Source organism: Teleopsis dalmanni, chromosome 1 (assembly GCF_002237135.1).
Source record: "Teleopsis dalmanni isolate 2A chromosome 1, ASM223713v2, whole genome shotgun sequence".
Lineage (NCBI taxonomy): Eukaryota > Metazoa > Arthropoda > Insecta > Diptera > Diopsidae > Teleopsis > Teleopsis dalmanni.
This window is the reverse complement of record NC_051846.1, coordinates 165,250,356-165,267,848: the sequence shown is the minus strand read 5'-3', so window position 1 is coordinate 165,267,848 and position 17,493 is coordinate 165,250,356. Positions and strand designations below refer to the sequence as shown.

At 28.1% G+C, this 17,493-nt stretch overlaps 4 protein-coding genes across 6 annotated transcripts in view; 1 reads left to right on the top strand and 3 right to left on the bottom strand.

The window, feature by feature from the left end:
• The window catches only part of LOC119669895 (moesin/ezrin/radixin homolog 1), a 67,872-nt gene extending 57,202 nt beyond the window's left edge, over positions 1-10,670 (bottom strand). Inside the window, exons 1-2 of one of the 3 annotated variants that reach the window (XM_038079941.1) lie at positions 4,739-4,820; positions 3,561-3,721 (exon numbers count right to left, since the gene is read on the bottom strand). The gene's annotated coding sequence lies outside the window, so the exon portion shown is untranslated. Of the gene's footprint in view, positions 1-3,560; positions 3,722-4,738; positions 4,821-10,437 lie in introns of those variants that run through there. The other 2 variants (XM_038079942.1, XM_038079944.1) reach the window with 2 other exon arrangements.
• A 2,241-nt stretch (positions 10,671-12,911) lies between these two features.
• Positions 12,912-15,085, bottom strand: LOC119669892 (SWI/SNF-related matrix-associated actin-dependent regulator of chromatin subfamily E member 1). The gene is made up of 2 exons (XM_038079938.1): positions 13,926-15,085; positions 12,912-13,858 (listed from the first exon to the last, which is right to left on the bottom strand). The coding sequence occupies exons 1-2, from the start codon at positions 15,016-15,018 to the stop codon at positions 13,104-13,106; spliced, it is 1,848 nt and encodes a 615-aa protein (XP_037935866.1). The 5' UTR covers positions 15,019-15,085; the 3' UTR covers positions 12,912-13,103.
• LOC119669894 (frataxin homolog, mitochondrial) lies at positions 15,025-15,836 on the top strand. The gene is made up of 2 exons (XM_038079940.1): positions 15,025-15,491; positions 15,544-15,836. The coding sequence occupies exons 1-2, from the start codon at positions 15,087-15,089 to the stop codon at positions 15,802-15,804; spliced, it is 666 nt and encodes a 221-aa protein (XP_037935868.1). The 5' UTR covers positions 15,025-15,086; the 3' UTR covers positions 15,805-15,836.
• Positions 15,823-16,945, bottom strand: LOC119669893. The gene is made up of 2 exons (XM_038079939.1): positions 16,720-16,945; positions 15,823-16,660 (listed from the first exon to the last, which is right to left on the bottom strand). The coding sequence occupies exons 1-2, from the start codon at positions 16,748-16,750 to the stop codon at positions 15,849-15,851; spliced, it is 843 nt and encodes a 280-aa protein (XP_037935867.1). The 5' UTR covers positions 16,751-16,945; the 3' UTR covers positions 15,823-15,848.
• Positions 16,946-17,493: the final 548 nt, after the last annotated feature.

Genomic DNA, 17,493 nt, shown 5'->3' with positions numbered 1-17,493 from the left:
AAGATTCATAAGATTCAGCTACTCGAAATATATACCTCAACCTATGAGGCAAGCAATTTTGGAACCAACCATAAAAACTACAGTAAAAACTACTAAAACTGCAGTGAAATTCTTGCTGAATATTATCTTCGCATCAATGTAGACATTTTTGTTAGAAAAATTTGTTATTTTAATAGAAACCGAAATTATTAGAAACCGACTAGCTCCACTCAACCTTAGTGTACTTATGATAGTCGATAAATAGATATTTGAGATCATATGAATCACCACATTAAGTGCTTCTCTGGAGTATAACTTAAGCTACAAGTGCTGTTACACAGGTTTACCTTTTTATACTTTATATATCTCTATATACTCCATAATCACGTACTGTTAATGTTTTAATGATTCATAATAAAAATATACTTTTAGAAGCATTTGATTGTTCTCAGACCATGACTCACCAAACACCTTACCAGTCGTTTTACCATAACACTGAGCTTATTATAAACATAGACCTATCACTTTATTTTTACTTTCACTTTATTTATAATAATATAAGATTGCTTTTCTGGATCATTTATCGAACTTTTATTTGTTAGTTAAAAATTATAAAAAATGCTTAACTTTTTTAGGCACTGTTATTAATACGAATTATTTATGACATCATTAACCATAGATTAGTTTTTGTTCTAAGTAAAATTTAGAATAAAAACAAAAACACTTGCTAACATTATCACATCTTCATTGACCTTTAACAAGCTTTTGGGATAAGATATATTTTATTCTCTATAATCGGAAAGTATAATATATCAAATGAAAGTAACATTAATATAATAATTTTGTTTCAATAAAAAGTCCAATAAAGTAAAAGAGGTGTTTACGATTTGACAGTTTACCATTAGGAACATTATTAGAATAAAAGTCTTTGAAAATAGATACGTAGGTTTTATACAATCTAAGCATCGATAGCAATAGTAAATTCAATTGGATTACAACAGTTTTTCTTATTTCATATGAACTACTAAATATTTTTGGAATTTTGAAGAAATAGATAATATTACTAATATTACTATATAACCGCCTCTGGTATTAAACCATGAATGCTATGCGTGCCAATTTAGTACGTTAAACACTGCACTAAAAATGTCACTATTCTAAATATAGATAATAATTTTTTTTTTTTTTGTATGTACTTTACTGATAAATTACTTGTAAGTGGAATTCGATATTAGATGAAAAATTCAAAATCAACATCATACACATTTTTTAATTATGAATAATATTTTGCTTTATATGCATCATAATTATATTAATAAAAAAAATTCAGCAAAAAAAAAAAAACAATCATCAAATATACATTAACCATAAAAAAATGTATAGTAAAATGATTAAAAAATAAATTTTTAAAACAATTAAGTAATTTCTTTTATAAACATTAATACAAATATTTATAAACCTACTTCAATGTATAAAAATAAAAAAAAAATATGCTTCAATATTGCAGCAAAAGAATTTTTATGTCCAACGCCAAAGATAAGATATGGACACCCCAACCCCCTCTGATACCGTTCTCTTTAAGATGAAGGAAAATTTCGTTATACTGAGTATCTAAAAGTGCTTAGTTTTTTTATTTACTTATAGTGATAATAATATTAAAAATAAAATCTTATCAAATAGAGCAAAATTTTTATATATAAGAGCATATGATAAATTTGCTGATGACGCCAATAATGATTGCTATTAGAAGCTTTTCATAGCAGTGAAAGATAAGTACAAATATTAACTAAAAAAAAAATGGAAATCAAGAATCTTTAAGTATAAAACATATAAATTACAAATATAGTTTTTTGTATTTGAAAAATTTATAAAAATTACTAAAGTTTTCGCACTTTTAATTCGTTTTTAAACTATAGTAGTTTTAGTGCTTTCTAGTTTTTTAGTGGCATACATATAATGTAATAGCATGTCAGTTTTAAACATAATATTTCTGTAGTAGATGGATATTTATTCTCACTTGCACAAAGGTTTAAGCGGTGTCGGCATTACCTCTTCATAACCTGCAAGTAAAATCTCTTGCTTCTGATTTCCTTCAATATTTGAGGCAATTTTAATCTAAGGTCACTACCACTTTATGCATAGAATCTATAAATTAATTAAGCTAACAATCAATTTTCCTAATAACAACCCTTTATTGTTTTATATGATTTTAGCCCTTTGCTCCACTTGGAGTAAACGGAACAAAGAAGAAGAAGATGATTTTAGCTGCTAAATATGAAAACTATAAACATGTCCTTTTCTTTCCCTTCACTTACGTAGTGATACTGTTAGTGATATCTACAATATTTTCTTTATGCCCAACACATAATTACAAGTTAAACAATTTTTTTGTATTTTTTTTTTCGAATTATGGAAGTTCGAGTTATTGAAGTTTGACTGTATCTGTTAAACCAAATAGAATAGGAATAATTATTCATATTATTCAAAATAATATTTCTATTAAAGAATTTTAATATTTTGAGAAGAAAATGTACTCCTGATGAATGAAATTGTATTTAAACTAATTTATAAAAAGTTATAACTATTGCATATAATGGTTTAAGTTATACATATGATTTATATTTCATACAGATTTTTTAATGTTAATAATCGTGTATTTCTGTAATAAATAGAATATGAATTTTTGTATTCAGAATAATTTCAATTTCTTACAATAATTTTATAATAATTTATTGTTTTAATAACCAAAAATATTTAATCATAATTTTGTTTTTAAACGGGCTAATGGTCAATAGTTAAATAATGCATTTTTAAAAAATATTTTAACCAATATTTTGACTTTATTGTATAGTCATCTCCAGTCTACTATAATGTTCCTATTATGTAGCAAGAATTTAATATAAATCACTTATTTATGTATATTAAATTTGAATTTGATTTATATTAAATTTTTATTACATTATAAGAACATTATAGTATCATGAAGGTGACTTTAGAATATAGTTGAAATATTGGTTCAAATAAAATTGTTTAAAAACAATTTATTTCGATAAGTTTTTTTTAATAAAATTATATGGATGTAAAAACTATAAAAAGTTGAAGGGTGAATTAATAGGAAAACATAAAACACAAAATTTAACACAAAATTTATTTTTCGACCTGTTTATGGTTTTTTTATATATATTTTTATTCTGGCTGTAGGTCCCTTCTTGTTAAATAATAAAACGTTTAATATAAGGATGGAATTAATATATTTCGACTCTCCTTAAGAGTCATCATCAGAATTACGATACGTTCTCCTCTTTGTTCTATATTGTATATTGTACAATTGTTGTATAATTGTACAATATAGACGATAAACCAAATAGGAGGACGTATCGTAATCCTGATGATGCCTCTCATGAAGAGTCAAAATATGGAGTTTAATAAAATATATTAAACGTTTTTTTATTTAACAAGAAGGGACTTAAAGTCAGAATAAAAATATATAAAAATATATAAAACATATACCAACTTATAAAAAATATTTGTCAATATATGTACATTCATTAGTATTAAGGTTTTAAATTTTTTGTACTTACATTTTTATCTTATGATATAGCAAGCTTTTATCTTATGATATTGGTTGATCATTCAGATATTGTTTTGTATATTAAAACTTTTTTCTTTAATTTTTCACAAAAACAAACTTTTCTTGTAATTATTATCACAGTTATTATTTATTATATTTTCAATTAATACTCTATAAATAAAATTTAAAAAAAAAATAATTAACTATGCACTTGCGAAACACATACAAATATATTACTTATGTATATATATTATATATTACAGTAGAAAATGTAATTATTTAACGTTGCAAAAATGATAAAAATTTAGAGAAATCATGAAATAGCACATCGCGAGGCAAAACACGTTTCAAAATTGTAAATGTAAAATTATATTATTCGCCTATACTATATAATATATAATTCCAACCGATTTTCATTAGCGAGGAACGTGATTTGTAATGTATCTACGACAAAACGACAAATAGTTGACAATTTGAAAATGCAGTACTTCTCACTAACTGCAACGAATGTTGGCATCTATAAAAATTACATTAAAAACAAAACCTAAAAAAAAAAAAAGAGTACATACAAATCCAGTTAAAACTACTGCAAAGTGCAAACTGGAAAACTACAAAAGATACGTAACTGAGCTATTAAGTGATGGTCTACGGCTACAGTAACTGCAGTTAGACGCAATATTTTATGCAAGAAAAAAACTAAAACTAAAGCAAACAAAATTAAAGAATAAAAAAGTTAATGAAAAACATTGTCAACGTAAAGGTAAAAAGTATCTACAATAAAAAAGTATCTACAGCAAAAACAGATCCACACACATTACAGTAACTATAAAAGCCGGTATAGAAAACAGTATGTATGGTACAAAAAAAAAAACAAAAAAAAAGATTAAATGGAGAGCAAAGGAACTGACGGTAGTCAGAAAAAAAAAAAATATGGTTGCTTATCGACGACGCGTTGTTCTTTCAAATTTTAGTCGTTTAAATTTGAATTTATTTTCTGTGTTGTTGCGCGTGTTAAAAAGTCCGATAATCGTCGTTTTCTTTTAATTAAAATGATATACAAGATACAAAACTATTGCTCGAGTAGGAACACCCAAGCAAGATAAAAATTCGCATTGTGTAAATTTAACAAAAACAACACATATTCATTCTTTAATAAAATATATCTACGAACGCAAACATTGAACATACACAATAAAAATGAAGAATACGCACACGAACACACAATTAACTTTATAGCTTGAACTGTTCCCGACGAAAGCCAAATGCGAAATGAATTCGGGGGAAAAATAAACATCACGAATAAAATATGTTATCCCACATACAACACAACCAACATCTTTTAGCGCAAAAGATGGAGCAAAAAGCAATATGCAAAAGAGAGAATACAAGTGAACCCCGCTGCTCGCTCTCAACTACTCAATTCAGTCAGTCCAACAAGTAGGCAAACAAATTTAATGGAGACAATTGAATGCCCATTAAACAAACAAGTTAACTCGTTTTGAGTACGCGATCATTTTATGCACCTTACAGTTGGGGGTTTCTAGCTACTAGAAAAGCACTGACAAATTTAGAAGAATATATGTATGTATATATCTTATTTAATATGTATAACTTAATATATGTAACTCAATACATATAACTTATTACATATAACTTAATTTATATAACTTAATATGTATGTTGATCCTTTTTTCGAGTCAGCGCAACTGGCACTTTTACTCTTTGATAGCTGGGGGTACTACAGGGTCCCACCCATCTCATTGACTAATTTATGTATTGCCTATAAGCTTCATGATTATTCAGTGATTGATCTAAGATCTGCGATTTAATATATATAACTCAATATATATAACTCAATATATATAACTCAATATATATAACTTAATACATATAACTTAATATATGGTATATGACTTAATATATATAACTTAATATATATAACTTAATATATATAACTTAATATATATAACTCAATATATATAACTCAATATATATAACTTAATACATATAACTTAATATATATGACTCAATATATATAACTTAATATATATAACTTAATTTATATAACTTTTAAGAAAAATGTGATTCAAATATATATCGATATATAAATAGCAAATTTAATTCAAATGGAATAAATAGTAAATAAAATTTATTAAATAAAAAACTACAAACATGGATGGAGAAAAAAAATATTTGTCTGACATACAGAAAAATGAAAAATCCGCTACATCATTTAGTCCGTGTGCGAGTTCGAGTAAATTGAGGTAAAGTAAATTAATATATCCTAGCGATTCTTGGCTCTGCACTTATGTAAATATTTATTTATCTATTTATTGTACTTCTTTATTATTTTTGGTTAAAACTTTTCAATTTTATTTATTTATTTATTAAACATGTTATAAAAGTTTTACTATGGTAATACCTAATTTATACCTAATTTCGAAATTCTGGTAAATACCAACATCCGGTGCCATACCGATATAATTTACTATTTCCCTCAATTTACCATCAATTACTCGAACTAGCACACGGTCTTACTATAGTAATTAAGTTAATCATTAAAAATGTCCTTAGTATAATAATAGCTAACTCAAATAAATATAACATATCTTGTATTAAGTTTTTTGACTATTACCAGGCTTACGTCCTTTATTTAACACATAAAATTATAAAACATTTTTCTAAATAAATAATTTTTTCAAGTAAAAAATTTTCTTAAATTCAAACTTCTATGTAACAGCACTTAAATCGCGGCTTACTATTTCTATTTCAGCTTTAAAATATACATTAAAAACAATTGTCAAACTGCCAAGTAACAGCAGTAAAATCACGGAAGAAAAGAAGATGCTAGCTAACTGTTTTTAAAAGCTACTAGCAAAATATATATAGTGTTTTCTTAAAAAACATCAACGTTTAAACGTTTGTAATCATAGACATGGCACTATCACTAAATTTCTAATATAAATCTGTTGTCAGCTGATTGGCTGGCAACTATCGATAACTAACATAAGCGAGACATTAAGATATATGCGATTTGAAATAAGTATATATTCAGTTTTTGGGTTGCTAAGGATCATAAATACACTAAAAAATTTTTTTAATGCAGTTTACCTTCTGCTATTTAAACCATTCTGAAAAAAATTTAAAAGCTTCAATTTTGGTAACCTCTATTTTAAAAATCCGAAAATATATATTTGTTCTAATAAGCAAAAAATAGAACCTTACTGCAGTTTTCATTTGAAAAATTTAGTTATAATTCTGAACCAATGTCGGCATGTTTTCATTACATAACCGAGACTTTCCTCTTCCAATGCAAAATGTCTTTGCATACTATAACACCTAAAATATTTTAAATGATTTGAAATTTTTATAACTAATAATTTTGAAAGCAATTTGAATATAGCGCCCCAAAAATTCACTCAATACCGAATAATTGAACAACTGCAGCTAAAATTAATTTGAAATGCACTTGAAATTTTTTTTTTTCATATATTCGTATTACTCATTATAGAAGAGAGATGAAAACAGAGGTGGTGAGTAATAAATAGGATTGCATATTGAGAATCAAATAGAGATCCAACAGGTGGGATTAAAAAGTTATAATTATCATTTGTCTAAATATCGACTAAAGTGTTTTTACAAAAAATAACAGAGAATGACGTCAATATTCAATTTAAATCTATAAGTATAAGTAAAAATATAAAAAAAAAACATTTAAACAAAAACGTTTCTAAGAATGCTAATATTTACCTGCGATTCTGCGCTCTTCAAATAACTTAAAAATTTCTTAATAAAAACGAAATCAAAATCAAAGTAAGATGGGAAGGAACCAGTTTAAAGATTCCACAGAAACAAATAATTTAAGATATAACAGAAAAAAATATCTTCCATGAGAGTTGGGATTAAAAATAAACCTAAATATCAGTTTTGAAAAATTGCATTTTTATAGCAATTTATGCTTATTACATAGAAAATATTATATGTTAATATGTGATATTAAATTTTATAATATGTGTATAAATGAAAATTATCATGAACATAAAAAGGAACACTATGGAAGGTTGAGATGATTAAAATATAAATTAATTTATTATTATATTTACATTACATTACTGGTTATTTTAAACTGTCATTAAAAGTAATGAAATGTGTAGAAAGAGACAGTAATATTTTCGAAAATTCGTTTAAACAAATATTACATTCTAGTAACTATTTTGAAACATTTATATATATGTTTTATAGTATAATGTTTTATAGTACAATGTTTTATAGTGCAATGTTTTATAGTACAATGTTTTATAGCAAAATTAAAATCAAATAAAAGAAAACATTTTTATAATATAATTCGTTTAACTTCATACGATATTTTAAATGAAGATCTCTTCAATTTATATAATTTTAACTTTATTTTTTTTTTTATGACCAAACATTATATATTAATTATGAAACGTGTTATTAGTTATGGATCTCTTAAAACAATATTTAGATTTTTTTTAAATAATGTTTTTTTTTTGTAAATTATTTTCCGATACTTCAACTATAATCGTTAATTTTGATAGAAAATCCTTTAAAAACAGTTGTGTTTTGATTACAATATATAATCAATTAGACCATTCCTTTTCCGTTGAACAATAGTCCTATAATTGGAATATATAAACCAACGTGAGTATAGCTTGTTATCGTAATTGAAATCATTTAAAATGACATTTCATGCACTGTGACATTTTCAATCTTTGACTTAATTATTTAGGTAAATATGTAGATCTTTAATTGATTTACCATATATGTATAAGCTAATGATATACATATTTACATTACGAACTTTAGTTGGGGCCTTGTTGTGTAGAATATCATGAGCTCATCATGAGCAAAATTGTTTTTGTTTTCAATGCCATTTATAAAATTGAGAGTGAGAGAAAAAACAATATGTCGGTTCAAATTTGGTCATGAATGCCGAGGTTAACTATGCCTCGTCACAATTTTAAAATTGCGAGTGAGAGAAAACAATATGTCGGTTCAAATTTGGTCATGAGTGCCGAGGATATCTGTGTCTCGTCACTTAGGCAAAGCAGTGTTATTCAGTAATAAATGTCAACATTTGTGTCATTTCTGTCACACTCTACATAACATGCACTTTCGTCAAAGCCTAAATAAATAATTTTGACGAGCTCATAACACTCTACATAACATGGCCCTTAACTAACTTTACTAAAGTTAGTTCCCAAACGTCATGTGTTTACATTTTCGTTTCAGGTTTTCATTTTGACAGTTGTTGATTTTTTAATATATTGTCTACCATGAAATTAGAAACGTTATTATGGAAATCTGAGTTATTTTTTATTAATAATTCTTAAAAGTAAATTATTTTTTAAAAAAATCAAAATCGAACTGTACTTAAAATCAAATTTACTTAAAAGTAAATTATTTTTAAAAAAAATCAAAATCGAACTGAACGAAAATTCATAATTCAGAATTTTTAAAAACTTTCGATTAAATAGAATTTAGAAATTTATCCTTATTTAATTATTTTCTGTGCTGTATTCAAGAAAATTATAAAATGAACTTAACTTCCAATAAGAGTTGAACTTTGTGGTGCCTATTTTTATATGAAAAAGTAAGCTTTGGTAATTGGTTTTGAGCTCAAAGTCGATTTTCACCAGCAAAGTTCGTAATGTAAACATAGTATAAAATATTAGATTGCCCTGCGGTAATGCACATACGAAATAAGCTCCTGCGAATGTATATTCTTAAGAAAGAGGCAATAAAAGTAGGTTCTATACTATTTTTTCATTAACGCAACAGGGCTTAGAAACCTATTCTAAACCCAGAAGGGAGTACAATAGACCAGACGACCCCAGTGCCAGATCCCCTAATAATAATAATAATGGTATAAAATAAGCATTAACTGCTGGCGAGAGTGAAACGTAGGGCTTATTTCGTAATAGTATGGCATTTAATACGTTTTCAATTATTGATTTAATTATTTAGGTAAATATATTGAGAATATAGAGTTAAATTTAACAAAAAAAAAATTATTTAATTCATTTATTAATATTCTCCACACCCTTAAACTGTTCTACATACTACAGTACTCTATACACTATAAAAAATTGAACTTCAATAGAGAAAAAAAATATGTTAAAGGCGGTATAACATTTGGAGCATTACGAACAATTTCCATTGCAATAGAACCAGAGGAATTATGACATTCTCATAAGAATAATTCCCACATATTGATGCAAGCGTGAATTATTGTTGATAGTAAGAAAAAAACTTCATTTAAAGAACTACGGTGTAAAATATAATAAATATGATGTCAATGCAAAGCTGTTAACCGTTTCAGCAGCGTTTTTATTGTTGTTTCTTATAAATTAGCAAAAAGTAAAGAAAAATTTTATAGCACAAGCAACCACGTTGATAAAATGAATGATATAAATTATATTGAAGAGTATTATAAAAATAATAAAATTTTAATGATATTTAAGCACAATAATTTTTATAATAAATCAGTGGTTAAATTGGTTAAAATTATTAACAAAAAAACAAAAAAAATAAATTAATATGCAAACTACTTTCACTCTCTAGAAAGCAACTATATTAATAAAATTGTAGTCCTTATTTTATATATAATTAAGTTTAATATATAATTTTATTGATCACATATCTTATAAATTTTTTCTTTTTTTGTTGGTTTTTAATTAAGAGTTGTGTCTTAAATTATTGCTATCACATTTCTTTGAAGTCAAGGAACACACCGGCGACAACAAAGACAATTTTAATGACTCACACATTTAATACACACAATAACCGGCAATTATAATTTAATACAGTAATTTTATTTATTTTTCACAAGTCTCAATATAAAGTTAAACTAATTAAATACTTACCAATGAGGTGGGAATTTTATAAAAAAAATTTTAAAAATCAAATGCCGAATTACGAAAATTCCGATGGTAGCGAAGCTGACAATAAGCCGCGACGTTCTCGTTATAATAAAAAGGCGGTGTTGCTGTCTTCGTTTTGTGTTTGTCTTTCGCCTTGTTGCGCTTTTTTTTTGCAACTCTATTTCTTTTAACCTTTATTTATTAATACATATATTTAACAATTGTTTTATTTAAATTTCAGTTAAACACTATTCGATATTTTTAATTTAAACAGAAAATTAAAATGATCAAAAAAAAATTAAAACAACTAAAAACGTACTTTCGCACGGCGGAGAATGCTCAAATGACTCTCGTTTGCGACAGGGTTGCGCAGAAATGCATCAAATGATAATTTGTTTGATTGAAAAAGGTAGTATGTCGGGTTTTCGCAAGTCATACAATTAATAGTATTTCATAGACAAATATTTCAAATTTGAATCACGTGTCTGTTGTCAAACAACTGATTAAAATAAAAGATCTTCACAATAAGACTTAGACCGTGTGCGAGTTCGAGTAAATTGATTCAGGGAAATAGTAAATTATGTCGGTATAGCAACGAATGTTGGTATTTACTAGAATTTCGATTAGGGTAAATTAGATAAAAATTAGAAACATTTTATAAGGTGTTTAATAAATAAATAAATTTAAAAACTTTTAACCAAAAACAACAAAATAAATATTTACATAAGTGCAGTGCAGTTTTCAAAATAAATAATGCGATTATTTTTTAGATATACTTTGTTAATGTTGAAATGCCAATTGGAATAACTAATTATAATAAAAGATCTTCAAAATAACTCTGCTAATATTAAATAATTACATATTTCAAAAGTAATAATGAAATTATTTTTTAGATATATTTTGTTAATGTTGAGAAACCAATTGGAATCATAATATATAACAATAACGATTGGTACTTTTAATTTATTCGATTTTTTCGAAAAAACTGTTTCGAAGTTACTAAAAATACTTCTTCGAAAATATCAGCTATCGTACACTGGATCCTAAAAGAATAAATGCATGAACCCCATTTCAGAGTCAAAAAAAAAGAAGCACAGAAAATTCATCAAATTAAGCATTTATTTTATAAATTTATTTAGGTTGGAAAATGTAAAGGATAGAGGTTGGCTATCGTTTTGATAACCTAACATTAAACTAAGCATTTATTTTATAAACTTATTTAGGGGGGAAATCTAAAGGATAGAGGTTGGTTATTGTTTTGATAACCTATAGAGATTTGCTGGTATAGTTCCTTTTGGGAATAGTGAATAGTATTTGTTGAAGTTGACATTTATCGCGTGAACGTAAACTCGGCCTCTGCTGAAACCATCAAGGATGGTAAGAGAATCTTAAATATAAAATAACTTTATATGGCTTAATTTATAAGTAAAGTTTGCACAAGAAATTCGAGATTATAGTAAGAGAATGGTTAAAGTTAAACAGATAGACGAACCAAAATTGAGAACATATTACTTCATATTTTTATTGTTTGCAAGAGCTTTAAAATCTATTTTAAAAGTTTAAGAGCGTTTACTAACAAAAATTAAAAGACTGGTACGTAAACTTACAAAACTGACTTAAGCATGAAAATAATCAGTTAAATTAATGATTTAAGCACGACTTAAGTCTGTAGTACGATCCATGAAATCGGTTCTTAAAGTTGCTATCATTTGACATTTGGCTTTCAAACCTCAAAACTAGTTTTTAGGTGTTTCAGTAATGCCTAAAATCAATGTTTTCTTCATAATGTTATATACTTTTAGTAAGCTAAAAGCGGTTTTAAATAAAATTTATTTTAGATTATTCACACGACCTTAAACTCAATTTCAAGTCTTCAACAACTGTTTACGCGATCTATAAATTGATTTTAAGAGCCCTGAAGACACTTTTCAGATTCTCTTCAAGGCAGTAATTATTAAAAAAAAAACCGGTGAACAATTTTTAAGCAAATCGGTGAGAAATTGAAATGCGTGAAACCTATCAGGTGGGAAATCCCTAATAAAATAAGAAGAACATTTATCTCTCAACAAGGTTAAGATAACAAAAATTGATCTGTTTGTTGGATATAAAATCAATTATCACCAGTTTAATTTATCTGGAAGCACCTTATTTGGAAACGCATAAATATAAATCCATAGGTAATGGTATCTATAAAAGTTCGTTCATTCGCTTGGGTGTGGATGCACCTTAATAGATTTTCATTTTCTACAAAAGACTGCAATTTTGACCCATTGGAAATTTTACTTAATATATATCTCTTATATTTTGTGAACGAAGATTGCGCTAAACGTTTATACAATTTTTATATTAGAATCAGACAACTATTATTAAGTTATGTTCTATTTCTTATCATTTAACTGAATATACTTTTATACGCAGTACAAATAACTAAGTCACTGTATAATATAAAATCAAATTCTACTAAATTTGTTAAACATTTTATATATTAATATAATCAATTACTTTACCAGACTTTCTAATATTAACATATTTCGAATTTTTTATTATTGTTACGTTACAGACATCAATAAGTTCGTAGTATAAATTTATGTAAATTGATGAAAATTAACCTAAAACTCTACTTATATGTTCAAAATTGTTTTTTATATTTTATTTAATAAATATTGCAATTACTCGTCCTTTTTGTCTTCGGTTTTAGGTGCCTCAGGAGTAGTGGATGGAGGAACGTTTGGTTGTGGTGCAGCAGGAGGTAAAGGTTGTTGCTGTGGTGGAACAGTATTATGTGGTGGTTGTCCATAAACATCATGAGGTTGTGGAGGATAGTGTTCGGGATAATGAACTGGTGAACCATTGTGTTGAGGTGGTGGACGAGAATTCATATAATGTGGACCAGGTGGTGGTCCATAAGGTTGTTGATAATGTGTATATGGTGCATATTGACCATATGGCTGCGTCGGATGAGGACCATATTGCGATTGATAATATGGTGAACGTGCTGGACCAGTTGGTGCAGGCATCGGTTGCACAGGATAATGTGGAGCACCGCCAGCAGCATAGTAAGCTCCTTGCGGGTGATAAGGAGCATTTGTTGGATTTGAGATTGGTGGATTGTTTGTTGTAGCAGGAGCAGTTGATGCTGGGGGTGGTGTTGGTGGTGGTGGCGTGGGAGTTGGTGTAGGAGTAGGTGTGGGACTTGGTTGCACTTGTTTACCAGTTGATGGTGGCATAGGCTTAGATGTTTCTCTTATAGCATCTGTGGGCATCTTTTGAATCTTTGGAGATTCAATTGGACGCACATCGGTTTTAGCTGGCATGCTTGATACAGCTTTGGGAGAGGAATCAGTTTCCATTGGTTCAGTTTCAGGTTTGATACTCTGTTCTGGAGCAGGTTTATGTAAAGGAGCTTGTACAATCTCATTTTTTTCTAAAAAAAAAAAAAATATAAATATATATGAATGTAATCATTTAATTTTTTTGTTTTATAACATTACCAGCTGGAATGGTTGCTGATGTATTAGTCGGCGCTATTTGAGCTTGTGGTGGCGTGATCTGTGGCTTTTCCTCTGCACGACTTGCTGTAGGAGGTATATTTGGGTTTGAATGCACTTCTCTGGGATCATCAACACGTTGACGATCACGTTTCATTTCCTCATACATACGCTGTACCATCTTTTGAAAAGTTTCTTCATCTACCGCTGGTTTGCAATGACGTTTAAGTTCTTCCTGAAATGCTTCGCTACTCTGCATCATTCGTTGCTTTTTAGTTTCAAATTTCTCCTCCATTTGTTGGAGCTCAGCTTCTAGTTTGGTTTGATGCATTGTAAGAGAACTAACTTGACGTTTTAAAACCTGCATACGCTGTGTAGTTACTACTGATCGGACATCCGGCACCACAGCATCAGAAAAGATTTCATTGATTAGTCGATGGTTACGCAAATAACGTGCATAAGCTACATGCTTAAAAGAGTATCCATCATCCTGATCATCTTCATCTTCTGCTGGTTGTATATCGATTCGCCGTTCTTGTTGACTTTTGCCGCTTGCACGTGATGGTGTCTCGTGTACGTCCGCATCGGTTTTCAACTTACTCTTTGCTGCCATATATGCCAAATATGCTGGAGAATTATGATAAGCTTTAAGTGATTTTTCGTATTCCAATTTATCAGTTTCATATTCGTCAACATATTCTTGTTTGTCTATATCTGGTAATTGTTTCCAAATTGTGCCAATTTTCTTGCTCAATTCCCAAAGTTTTAATTCTGGATGCTGTGCTTTTATGTTATCCCACACACGTCTCGAATACCGCATATAAGGTAACGCAGGCTTTTCAGGTGCTTTTGGCGGTTTCGGAGCGCGAGATTCGGATTGACTCTTCGAACTTGACGACTTACCCACTTTTTGTGGTGTGAACGCAGGATTACCATAGTTACTATGAGTAAAAATTGGTGTAGTATCTTTGTTGCGTTCAGATGCACTCGCGCCTGAAGAACGAGACCGACTGGAACCGCCTGAACCAGTAGTTGCAACTGGTGTGCTGGGTCCAACATTTGCCGCAATTTGTTTATAATTACTTGGAAGCGACATATTTTACAACTTTTGTTTTCCGTACAACCAAATTAGCGTCTCAGAAAAATTTTCTTTCTCCTGTCAAAATGGCTTCCAATCTATTACAATCAAATGACAACCGGCTTGAAATAGCTGCAAGAAATGACATTTATCAACCGCAACTAAGTTCACTAAGAAAGTTGGAAAGTATGTCTGTGCGTTTGTTAAAACAGTTTGGTAAAATAAGTCGAAATATTCGGCCTGCATTTAAAGAGCATTGCACGCGAATAATTACAATTAGTAACAGCGCGAATTATGTTCATAACACCACATTATTTTTAAGTAGCAATAGGCTACTGTCAACAACAAATATTAATTTAAACGATGCGCCAACTATTGATCATGTAACTTACGAAAAAGTTTGCAGTGAAACTTTGAATGAACTCTGCGATTATTTCGAAGAGCTTACGGAAAATGCTACAAATATCAGTGGCTCTGATGTATCATATGGCGTAAGAAATTTGAAAATGTTTTTATATTTAAATAATTATCAATTCTTTAAAGGATGGTGTTCTAACTGTTAGACTTGGAAACGATTTTGGGACATATGTAATTAACAGGCAAACGCCAAACAAACAAATATGGCTCAGTTCACCAACAAGCGGCCCAAAACGATATGACTTTGTGGAAACTCAGTCAGGCAATAGTGGAAAGTGGATTTATAAGCACACTGGAGAATCTATGCACGACCTTCTCCAACAAGAAATACAGAATATTTTTAAAGATCAAAAAATTAATTTTCTTGCGCTACGTTATAGCAATTAAATAAAAGCAGTACAAAAGTATTGAAAATTGTTTTAACTTGTATTTTATAATTTTTTTAATAATGCACGCTGTAAACTAACCATATCTTCAAGGGTTTTTAAATGCTGTCGCGCTAAATTTAAACTTTCTTGATGCCTACTCTCTTGATGTTCGTTGAACTCTGTTATTGTCATATCTTTTATTAAATGGGATTCAGACTGCAATGAAAACTCTGTGGATGGCAATTCGTATGGTAGTGTAACTTCATCTGTTAAAATATTGTGTTCAGATTTAACAATTTTAGGCCGTTTTGCGGATGGTGAATCGGTGTCATCCTCAACCAATTCAAATTCTTGTGCATCATCAATAACTTCAATTTTAGTTTCAGTTATTACATGCGGTTCAATTTCGTTGGTATCACTTTTCTTTGAACTTTGTAAATACAAATTATCGAACTCTTCAAATTGTAACGGCTCCTTAGTCGTCAACTTTGTGTTGGAATTAGACTTTCTTCTTATTTCTATGATTTTTCCTGCTTCTTTACATTTAATTTGCGGTTGTCGTGCAACTTTTGTTCTGGGTTCTAAATAAGCAGTAAAGTTTTTGGCCAATAGCACTTGATGTATTTCTCGCATTTGAGTAAAATACTCAAAGTTTTTGGTGTCCATTTCAGAAGAAGTTTTTATATATTCGTGCCATAAACTATAGAATTTTGTTTTTATTTCTTCATAAGTGAACTCAAAGAAACTCTCTTGCATATCTTTGACAATATCACGCCACACATTATCAAACTCATCCTGGTTGTAGCAACCCAAATTTTGTATTTTTTCCAAATACAGTGACATTAGGCACTGTATAGCATTCGGGTAGAAATTATCTATAATTTATAAAATTAATATATTATTAATATATTATCTTTCCATATAAAACACTAACCTTTCACTCTTTCCATATTATTTGTAAGCATATAACAAAGCTATGTGCTGGTTGTACTTTCCTATAAATGTTTGAAAATTTTGTTTGGAATTATTTGTGAAATTGTAATTTGCATTTATACTAAATAAATGTTTAAATTCGCGGCAATGTTTTTAATGCATTTACTTCTAGATGCAATCAAAACAAAGTATTTTTGTGATTAGAATAGAACTAGATAACACAATTTACTATGCAAAGATTCATTCAATCAACTAATGAATCCAGCGAATCGAGTAAACACTACTTACACTCTCAACCTAATTTGCTTGTTCAATTAGCGTTGCAAATAAAAATTGAATTATTTAAAAACCACATATGTTATTATAATCTTATTTTTAACAAAGTGCTAGAAATTCTAATCAGTTAAGCATTAATACAATTAAATTTTTTTATAATAGACTATTCACACACCAGAAGTAATTTTTATTTTATATTAAAGTAGTTGTGAGTTTATTTTTTTAAATATTTTTAATATGTAAAAAGAGGCTAATGTGAAGAGAAAATAAAAGCATCTATAAGCTTCTATAGTCTTTATTTTTGTTTTTATTATTATACAGTAGTTTATATAAAAGTCGTCGACGTTGCGAAGTTTGTTTGACTTCTATCACAGAGAGAACTATTATTACAACTTCGCAGGGCAGATTTTTATAATAACAAAAATTAATCTAATAATCATTTATTTTCTATTCATGTCAGTCTTTTTTCACCAATTAAAAAAAATTTATTTTGATTATT

Coding starts and splice junctions, on each gene's coding strand:
- LOC119669892 (XM_038079938.1), bottom strand. CDS start 15,018: ATGTCGCTTCCAAGTAATTATAAACAAATTGCGGCAAATGTTGGACCC. Junction 13,859..13,925: donor ATCAGCAACCATTCCAGCTG/GTAATGTTATAA, acceptor TTTTTTTTTTAG/AAAAAAATGAGATTGTACAA.
- LOC119669894 (XM_038079940.1), top strand. CDS start 15,087: ATGGCTTCCAATCTATTACAATCAAATGACAACCGGCTTGAAATAGCT. Junction 15,492..15,543: donor GCTCTGATGTATCATATGGC/GTAAGAAATTTG, acceptor AATTCTTTAAAG/GATGGTGTTCTAACTGTTAG.
- LOC119669893 (XM_038079939.1), bottom strand. CDS start 16,750: ATGCTTACAAATAATATGGAAAGAGTGAAAG. Junction 16,661..16,719: donor TAATATGGAAAGAGTGAAAG/GTTAGTGTTTTA, acceptor TATAAATTATAG/ATAATTTCTACCCGAATGCT.